The sequence below is a fragment of the Sander lucioperca genome, chromosome 12 (genome assembly GCF_008315115.2).
Source record: "Sander lucioperca isolate FBNREF2018 chromosome 12, SLUC_FBN_1.2, whole genome shotgun sequence".
In the NCBI taxonomy this organism is placed as follows: domain Eukaryota; kingdom Metazoa; phylum Chordata; class Actinopteri; order Perciformes; family Percidae; genus Sander; species Sander lucioperca.
Genome location: NC_050184.1, coordinates 20,980,066 through 20,991,234, shown reverse-complemented (window position 1 = coordinate 20,991,234; position 11,169 = coordinate 20,980,066). Strand labels below are relative to the sequence as shown.

The window sequence follows — 11,169 nt, the reverse complement described above, 5'->3', positions numbered from 1 at the left end:
CTCTCTGTCTGTCTGTCTAACTCTCTGTCTGTCTGTCTAACTCTGTCTGTCTAACTATCTGTCTGTCTAACTCTCTGTCTTTCTGTCTAACTCTGTCTGTCTAACTATCTGTCTGTCTGTCTGTCTAACTCTCTGTTTGTCTGTCTAACTCTGCCTGTCTAACTATCTGTCTGTCTAACTCTCTGTCTTTCTGTCTAACTATCTGTCTGTCTGTCTTTCTAACTGTGTCTGACTGTCTGTCTAACTCTCTGACTGTCTGTCTGTCTAACTCTCTGTCTGTCTAACTCTCTGTCTTTCTGTCTAACTATCTGTCTGTCTGTCTAACTGTCTGATTGTCTGTCTAACTGTCTAACTCTCTGTCTGTATAACTGTCTGTCTGTCCATCTGTCCATTTGTCTGTCTCTCTGTCTAACTCTCTGTCTGTCTGTCTAACTCTGTCTGTCTAACTATCTGTCTGTCTGTCTAACTATCTGTCTTTCTGTCTATCTGTCTGTCTGTCTGTCTAACTCTCTGTCTGTCTGTCTGTCTGTCTAACTCTGTCTGTCTAACTATCTGACTGTCTGTCTGTCTAACTCTCTGTCTTTCTGTCTATCTGTCTGTCTGTCTAACTGTGTCTGACTGTCTGTCTACCTCTCTGACTGTCTGTCTGTCTAACTCTGTCTTTCTGTCTAACTATCTGACTGTCTGTCTGTCTGTCTAACTATCTGTCTGTCTAACTCTCTGTCTTTCTGTCTAACTATGTGTCTGTCTGTCTAACTGTCTGTCTGTCTGTCTGCAGAGTCTTTGGGGGAGCAACAGAAGAACAGTCAGCTGGCTGTGAAGGTGAGAACAGAATCTAACGTGTGATGTAGAGAGGTGAAGGACGTAGATCTATGAACGTAGATCTATGAACGTAGATCTATGAACGTAGATTATGGTTGCTGCTGTTCATCGGAGCGATACTGCGGCACCGTATAACGCATGTTCGTCTGTGGAGGCAGGAGATCTAACCACAACTAACTTCTTTCTTTCTTTCTTTCTTTCTTTCTTTGTGTAAAGTAAAAAAAATTGTCCTTTTTTCAATGTTTTTTTCCTAAAATTATTTTACGTTTTTTTGTTGCTTTTTCTCAACATGTTGCGGGACCTCCCTAGATAGTCTGAGATCTCAGCCCCCTCCTTCCCCCCCAATGTTGAACCCAAAGTTACGCCTTGCGTGTATTCCTCTACGGACGTGAACCAGTGATGTCACAGAGTTGAAGGTTACTTCCTGTCACATCTCTTCCAGAGGCGGTCCGAGAGTAGAAGAAGAGAGGAGGCGCTGCGGAGGAGAGAGGAGATAAAAAGAGAAGAAGAAGAGGAGGAGTGCAGCACGTTGGTGTGTCCGACCACAGACCACCTGGACCTGTCTCACCTCTCTCACATCGGTCCGTACCCGTCTGTCTGTTGACAGATAGATGTATCTTCCCATGAGGGCGATTTCAGTTTCATGCACATGGCAGTATACACGCAATATACACGGAAATATACACGCAATATACACGCAATATACACGGAAATATACACGGAAATATACACGCAATATACACGCAATATACACGCAATATACACGGAAATATACACGGAAATATACACGCAATATACACGCAATATACACGCAATATACACGGAAATATACACGCAATATACACGGAAATATACACGCAATATACACGGAAATATACACGCAATATACACGGAAATATACACGCAATATACACGGAAATATACACGGAAATATACACGCAATATACACGCAATATACACGCAATATACACGCAATATACACGGAAATATACACAGAAATATACACGGAAATATACACGCAATATACATGCAATATACACGGAAATATACACGGAAATATACACGGAAATATACACGCAATATACACGCAATATACACGGAAATATACACGGAAATATACACGCAATATACACGGAAATATACACGGAAATATACACGGAAATATACACGCAATATACACGCAATATACACGCAATATACACAGAAATATACACGGAAATATACACGGAAATATACACGCAATATACACGCAATATACACGGAAATATACACGGAAATATACACGCAATATACATGCAATATACACGGAAATATACACGGAAATATACACGCAATATACACGGAAATATACACGCAGTATACACGCAATATACACGGAAATATACACGGAAATATACACGCAATATACACGCAATATACATGGAAATATACACGGAAATATACACGCAATATACACGGAAATATACACGGAAATATACACGCAGTATACACGCAATATACACGGAAATATACACGCAATATACACGCAATATACACGGCAATATACACGCAATATACACGGAAATATACACGCAATATACACGCAATATACATGGAAATATACACGCAATATACACGCAATATACACGGAAATATACACGCAATATACACGGAAATATACACGCAATATACACGGAAATATACACGCAATATACACGCAATATACACGCAATATACACAGAAATATACACGCAATATACACGGCAATATACACGGTAATATACACGCAATATACACGGAAATATACACGCAATATACACGGAAATATACACGCAATATACACGCAATATACACAGAAATATACACGCAATATACACGGAAATATACACGCAATATACACGGAAATATACACGCAATATACACGCAATATACACGGCAATATACACGGCAATATACACGCAATATACACGGAAATATACACGCAATATACACGGAAATATACACGCAATATACACGCAATATACACGCAATATACACGCAATATACACAGAAATATACACGCAATATACACGGCAATATACACGGAATATACACCCAATATACATGCAATATACACGGAAATATACACGGAAATATACACGCAATATACACGCAATATACACGGAAATATACACGCAATATACACGGAAATATACACGGAAATATACACGCAGTATACACGCAATATACACGGAAATATACACGGAAATATACACGCAATATACACGCAATATACACGGCAATATACACGCAATATACACGCAATATACACGGAAAGATACACGCAATATACATGGAAATATACACGCAATATACACGCAATATACGCGCAATATACACGGAAATATACACACAATATACACACAATATACACGCAATATACACGGCAATATACACGCAATATACACGGAAATATACACGCAATATACACGGAAATATACACGCAATATACACAGAAATATACACGCAATATACACGCAATATACACGCAATATACACGCAATATACACAGAAATATACACGCAATATACACGCAATATACACGCAATATACACGCAATATACACGGCAATATACACGCAATATACACGGAAATATACACGGAAATATACACGCAGTATACACGCAATATACACGGAAATATACACGCAATATACATGCAATATACACGGAAATATACATGCAATATACACGCAATATACACGGAAATATACACGGAAATATACACGCAATATACACGGAAATATACACGGAAATATACACGCAGTATACACGCAATATACACGCAATATACACGGCAATATACACGCAATATACACGCAATATACACGGAAATATACACGCAATATACACGCAATATACATGGAAATATACACGCAATATACACGGAAATATACACACAATATACACGCAATATACACGGCAATATACACGGCAATATACACGCAATATACACGGAAATATACACGCAATATACACGGAAATATACACGCAATATACACGGAAATATACACGCAATATACACTGAAATATACACGCAATATACACGGAAATATACACGGAAATATACACGCAATATACACGCAATATACACGCAATATACACGCAATATACACGGAAATATACACAGAAATATACACGGAAATATACACGCAATATACATGCAATATACACGGAAATATACACGGAAATATACACGGAAATATACACGCAATATACACGCAATATACACGGAAATATACACGGAAATATACACGCAATATACACGGAAATATACACGGAAATATACACGGAAATATACACGGAAATATACACGCAATATACACGCAATATACACGCAATATACACAGAAATATACACGGAAATATACACGGAAATATACACGCAATATACACGCAATATACACGGAAATATACACGGAAATATACACGCAATATACATGCAATATACACGGAAATATACACGCAATATACACGGAAATATACACGCAGTATACACGCAATATACACGGAAATATACACGGAAATATACACGCAATATACACGCAATATACATGGAAATATACACGGAAATATACACGCAATATACACGGAAATATACACGGAAATATACACGCAGTATACACGCAATATACACGGAAATATACACGCAATATACACGCAATATACACGGCAATATACACGCAATATACACGCAATATACACGGAAATATACACGCAATATACACGCAATATACATGGAAATATACACGCAATATACACGCAATATACACGGAAATATACACGCAATATACACGGAAATATACACGCAATATACACGGAAATATACACGCAATATACACGCAATATACACGCAATATACACAGAAATATACACGCAATATACACGGCAATATACACGGTAATATACACGCAATATACACGGAAATATACACGCAATATACACGGAAATATACACGCAATATACACGCAATATACACAGAAATATACACGCAATATACACGGAAATATACACGCAATATACACGGAAATATACACGCAATATACACGCAATATACACGGCAATATACACGGCAATATACACGCAATATACACGGAAATATACACGCAATATACACGGAAATATACACGCAATATACACGCAATATACACGCAATATACACAGAAATATACACGCAATATACACGGCAATATACACGGAATATACACCCAATATACATGCAATATACACGGAAATATACACGGAAATATACACGCAATATACACGCAATATACACGGAAATATACACGCAATATACACGGAAATATACACGGAAATATACACGCAGTATACACGCAATATACACGGAAATATACACGGAAATATACACGCAATATACACGCAATATACACGGCAATATACACGCAATATACACGCAATATACACGGAAAGATACAGGCAATATACATGGAAATATACACGCAATATACACGCAATATACGCGCAATATACACGGAAATATACACACAATATACACGCAATATACACGGCAATATACACGCAATATACACGGAAATATACACGCAATATACACGGAAATATACACGCAATATACACGCAATATACACGCAATATACACAGAAATATACACGCAATATACACGCAATATACACGCAATATACACGGCAATATACACGCAATATACACGGAAATATACACGGAAATATACACGCAGTATACACGCAATATACACGGAAATATACACGCAATATACATGCAATATACACGGAAATATACATGCAATATACACGCAATATACACGGAAATATACACGGAAATATACACGCAATATACACGGAAATATACACGGAAATATACACGCAGTATACACGCAATATACACGCAATATACACGCAATATACACGGCAATATACACGCAGTATACACGCAATATACACGGAAATATACACGCAATATACACGCAATATACATGGAAATATACACGCAATATACACGGAAATATACACACAATATACACGCAATATACACGGCAATATACACGGCAATATACACGCAATATACACGGAAATATACACGCAATATACACGGAAATATACACGCAATATACACGGAAATATACACGCAATATACACGGAAATATACACGCAATATACACGCAATAAAAAAAAAGGATCTTACTCTTTAACAAAAAGGTTGACCTCCTTAGAAATCCTTTCCATAATGTTGTTAGACACTTAGAATAATAATCTGAGACTGTCAGCGGCAAAACCACCACTTTTGTGAAGGTAAATACAAGCTGGACCATTACTATTAACTTACATTGTAGCTTGTTTCTCTGCTGCCGACTGCAGCGATCTCGCTTAATACTGGACCAATGTAAAAGATTGTTGTTCCCATCAGTCACTTAGACACAAAAACAGGAAACTAGGGTCCAGGTTGTAGTTGCCCTTTAACTATCGCCGGCCTTAGCTGTATCCCTTCTAGCCCCAACCCTGTCTCTCCTCTCTGTCCACGTAACAGTTTGAGTGTGTATTTGTACTGCAGGTTGGAGTACCGACAGTATTCTCAGCAGTACGGTGAACACCTCGGCAGCTGACATCACCCTGCAGCCTTACAACACCCACAATGCCTCAGCGCGGAGTCCCGCTACCCAGAATGCCTCAGTGCAGAGTCCCGCTACCCAGAATGCCTCAGTCAGGCGTCCTCGCCGCTCCTCATCCTCAGCCCCTCTGGTCTACAGCATCCTGGTGGAGGATCATCAGGTACATCTGATCTGATCCGAGGTTACCTGAGAGTCAGGGCTCCGGCACACTGGCTGCGTGGCGTGAGCGTGTCGGCTGCGTGGCGTGTCAGCTGCGTGGCATGAGCGTGTCGGCTGCGTGGCGTGTCAGCTGCATGGCGTGAGCGTGTCGGCTGCGTGGCGTGAGCGTGTCGGCTGCGTGGCGTGTCAGCTGCATGGCGTGAGCGTGTCGGCTGCGTGGCGTGAGCGTGTCGGCTGCGTGGCGTGAGCGTGTCGGCTGCGTGGCGTGAGCGTGTCAGCTGCGTGGCGTGATCGTGTCGGCTGCGTGGCGTGAGCGTGTCAGCTGCGTGGCGTGAGCGTGTCGGCTGCGTGGCGTGAGCGTGTCAGCTGCGTGGCGTGAGCGTGTCGGCTGCGTGGCGTGAGCGTGTCGGCTGCGTGGCGTGAGCGTGTCGGCTGCGTGGCGTGAGCGTGTCGGCTGCGTGCCGTGAGCGTGTCAGCTGCGTGGCGTGAGCGTGTCGGCTGCGTGGCGTGTCCGTTTTTATTTCGGCTCCCATGCTAACAGGTTAGAGCTTGCACGCACGTCTAAAAAAAAAATGCATGCTAGAAATACAACCGACGCCGATTTTTCACGCAACACGGGAGCGTTTCCAGGCAACGTAGAATAGGAAAAGCTGTTTATATGTCGGCGCTACAGAGCACTGTTCGCCAAAACCAACAGACTCAGGAACAGTTTCCGTCACTCTGATGAACAGCTGACTCTGACTCACAGTGGCAGGTTCAATTCCTGAGCAGTAACCCAGCAACCCCGTCTCTAATCAGCACCTGTTTACTGGTTCCACTTATTATTTATTCATCATTCTCTATTTCAGAGCTGCTCATACTGTTCATATTATAATATAATACTTATATAATAACAATACTTATTTATTTCTGCATCCATGTTGTTGTTGAAATTAATCAAATAATCGATGCATCGAATCGTGGACGTGGACGATGCTGCATCGATAATCATCCGGGCCATAATCGATTATTTCTGTTTATAATTTAATGTTAGGCCTAACATCCTTCCTGTTGACATATTCTGGTATGTTTTGCACATTCAGGAAGTGCCGTGTGCTCAGTGCTGTAGTTTATTTAGTATTAGAGCACTGCAGAATGTTTGGTTGTTGAAGCTTGAAAAGTTATGAATTAAACATCCTATATGGCTTTAATAGAAAAATGTATTTGATGCATCGAGATATCGAATCCAATCGCTGACATGATAATCGAATTGGGAGATCAGTGAAGATTCACACCTCTAGTTTGCACTATGCTCCATAATTAAAATAATAATAATTTATCATAAAAAATAATTTACTCCTGCACACTTTGCACTCTTCATTGCACTACTGCCTCAACCTGTCTATATTGGTTCTGTTTATAGTGTGTATATTAGGGCTGGGACGGTTACCGCATTACCGCGGTCACGGGACGTCTACCGCGGGTCTGAGCTCGTCACCATCATCACTGCAAAAAAACACTGGCCTGCACGTTGTGTGTGTGTGTGTGCACGTTGTGTCTGATGACATTGTGTCTTACATGGATTCAAGGTTTTCTAAACAGAACTTATCATCAATAGATGCGAGTTGGGGAGCGCAGTGTGAAATGTCTTTGCCTTTCCTACCGTGTAGTACGGTAGGAAAGGCAAAGACATGTCTCCGTTCTCAGTTGAAGTAGACACATTAACTAGCATAACAAGCTGCAATGTTTACCATTGCACATTAGCCTAGCAGCTAGCAGAGTTTCCTTCTGTTTATAGCTTTATAAAACGGCACGGTTGAATTTCAGCCTGCGTGCACGTTTCGTAGCCTAAAACAGAGAGCGGCTTATATCGGTAGAGAGAGCAACAAGTTAGTGAACTGCAGAGTCGCCCTCTCTGCTCTCTGTCTGCTCAGCTGCCAGACGGCTGCACTCGGGCTGCAACACGTGTTGACTTCAAAATATGGGACGTAGAAATAAGCGCTGAAAATGTGTAGAAGAAAATTTTTAAAATTTAAAACGTTGGAAAAAGCAAAAACAAACTGTGGAAGAAAAGGCGTCAAAAACGTCGGGAAAAATCTTTTTTTCAAGGTTGACGGGAAGACAACGCAAGGGTTAAGCCGATGTTTTTTTGGGGGGTCGCCACTTTACCGGCAGTATGGACAATAGATGAAGCCACGGTGTCTCGAGAAGCTCTAGATTGTTGTTTTCTTGTTCACTTTTAACTCACTCTACATCATCTTTCCTCTCTCTTTTCCTCACAGCGGCAAGCTACTCTCCGTTACCGCTCGCTCTCCTTGTGCGACCACACGGGCACTGACGTCACTCCCTTAAGGCGCCCTGCCATTCTCGCTCTAACTTAACGCTACTCTCGTAAGGGGGTTACATCTACCGCTCCACCACGGGAAAAATCCATACCGTCCCAGCCCTAGTGTATATGTTGTTTGTTTTCTATGAGTAAGCACGTTGTGAGCGATGTAGAATCCAAAGCAAAATTCCTCGAATGTGTCCTCATACCTGTCAAATAAAGCTGATTCTGATTCTGATTTTGACACGAATGCATATTAAGAAATGACATGTTGATGTTTGAAAGTCTCGAGGTTTTGATATAAATGCAGATATAAATGTAATTTTAAAAAATAATAATAAGTAATTATAGATGATTTTCTAATATAGCACCTGTCAATACAGAAGGAAATATTCTGGAGCCTATTTTGCCGTCAATCCTGCCGACGTTGTCTTTGCTGTAATCAGATCAGAATATATTTATGTTATGTTTAAGGGAAACATCCATGTGTCCAGACGAGGCTAGCAGCAGCAGCAGCGCCGCCTCAGACACCTTTCTGGTGTGGAAAGACAGAGAAAACGCCACGCAGCTGACACGCAACCGAAACGCCACGCTCACGCCACGCAGCCGGCGTGCAGGAGGCCTAAGTTTAGTTTTCGAGCAGCGACTCCCATTGTTCTGTGCTGTAAAATGACTATTTTTGTCAAAGGAGTCTGGTGGAAAGTATATATAATATACAATACACAGCGTGGATTTAATGATACTTTTAGGGGGGAAACCCTCAGATGTGGTCGGTCCTGACTCTGACCTCTGCTCTTCTCTCTTCTCGCATCTTCATCTTCATCCTCCTCTTCCTCTCCTGCCTCCTGATTGGTCAGCCTCGATACAGCCTGAGGAGCAGAAGATCTGAGGCTCACTGAAGACAGGAAGGCATTTCGTTTAATTTCATCTGCTGTAGATTTTACACACAGAATGTTTTTATTTATTTCCTCAATACCAATAAAAATATATTTTTAGATTTTAAACAGAAAAGTGTGAAACTGGTGTTCTTACGCTGCAGGACGACACGACGCGATGCAGCCTCACAGCTGGAGACTAACTCAAGTTTAGGTTTAAAAAAAACTAGGGCTGTCAAACGATTAATTTTTTTTAATCGCGATTAATCGCTGAATTTCTATAGTTAATCGCATATTTTATCACATGATTAAAAATCTATTATTTTGCATTTCAAACTGTTTTTAAGTCCATATTAACAATGGAAAGCAATTTTTACCAGTGTAACTTGATTGGGAATCAAATGAATGCAAAGAAAGTGACTTTATGAACTTGATTTTAAGATTTGTAATTATTTATTTACTGTAAACAAAAGAAAAATGTGTGAATCATTATTGCTCAATTCCTCCAAGTACCTAACTAAAAAACTACAAATCCCTATGAGTCAATCTAGTGTTTAGTAACTCCTAAATAGGGCTGTCAAACAATTAATTTCTTTTCATTTCTCTGAAAATTAATCGCATCGCGGCGGCCCTTAATCGCATCGCGATTAACGCGTTAACGCTGACAGCCCTAAAAGAAACGAATATTTTTTGCTACATTAACACCTCGCGTCCTCACTGCTCCGGCGTTTCCGAGCCTCTAAAACTTTAACATTTGGAAACACTGCTGACCCCATTTGGGTTTGAAAACTCCAGGTTTGCTTTATAGTCTGGACGCACGCAAACGGAGACATTTAAATGTGTCAAACTCAACTTCACTAAGAGCCAGACTGGGAAATAAGAATCACATCCAGAGACAGACAGGTAGAGTTTGACATGCTTTTATTTAAGAGAAAATGTCAAATATGTTGACTGTATTATTGCATGTCTCATTTAGCTTTTTCACTTACAGTTTGGGCCTCATAAAGCCCCCAAAAAATCGGCAGAAAAGTTCCTTAGCCATCATAGAAAAAAGCGACAAAATTGTCTAAAAAAAGTGACAAAAACGTTGAAAAAAGTGACAAAAACGTTGAAAAAAGTGACAAAAATGTTGATCAAAGTGACAAAAACGTTGAAAAAAGTGACAAAAACGTCAGAAAAAGTGCCAAAAATGTTGAAAAAAGTGACAAAAACGTTGAAAAAAGTGACAAATGTTGAAAAAAGTGCCAAAAATGTTGAAAAAAGTGACAAAAACGTTGAAAAAAATGACAAATGTTGAAAAAAGTGACAAAAACGTTGAAAAAAGTGACAAATGTTGAAAAAAGTGCCAAAAATGTTGAAAAAAGTGCCAAAAATGTTGAAAAAAGTGACA

General features: G+C 40.1%; 1 protein-coding gene across 2 annotated transcripts in view; it reads left to right on the top strand.

The window, feature by feature from the left end:
• Nucleotides 1-9,889, top strand: part of LOC116045517 — an 18,566-nt gene extending 8,677 nt beyond the window's left edge. The window contains exons 7-11 of one of the 2 annotated variants that reach the window (XM_036008502.1): nt 779-822; nt 1,265-1,403; nt 6,383-6,438; nt 6,487-6,600; nt 9,762-9,889. In XM_036008502.1, coding sequence (XP_035864395.1) covers nt 779-822; nt 1,265-1,403; nt 6,383-6,438; nt 6,487-6,600; nt 9,762-9,803 — 395 coding nt within the window. In that variant the 3' untranslated portion in view covers nt 9,804-9,889. Of the gene's footprint in view, nt 1-778; nt 823-1,264; nt 1,404-6,382; nt 6,601-9,761 lie in introns of both variants that reach the window. The other variant, XM_031293180.2, reaches the window with a different exon arrangement.
• Nucleotides 9,890-11,169: the final 1,280 nt, after the last annotated feature.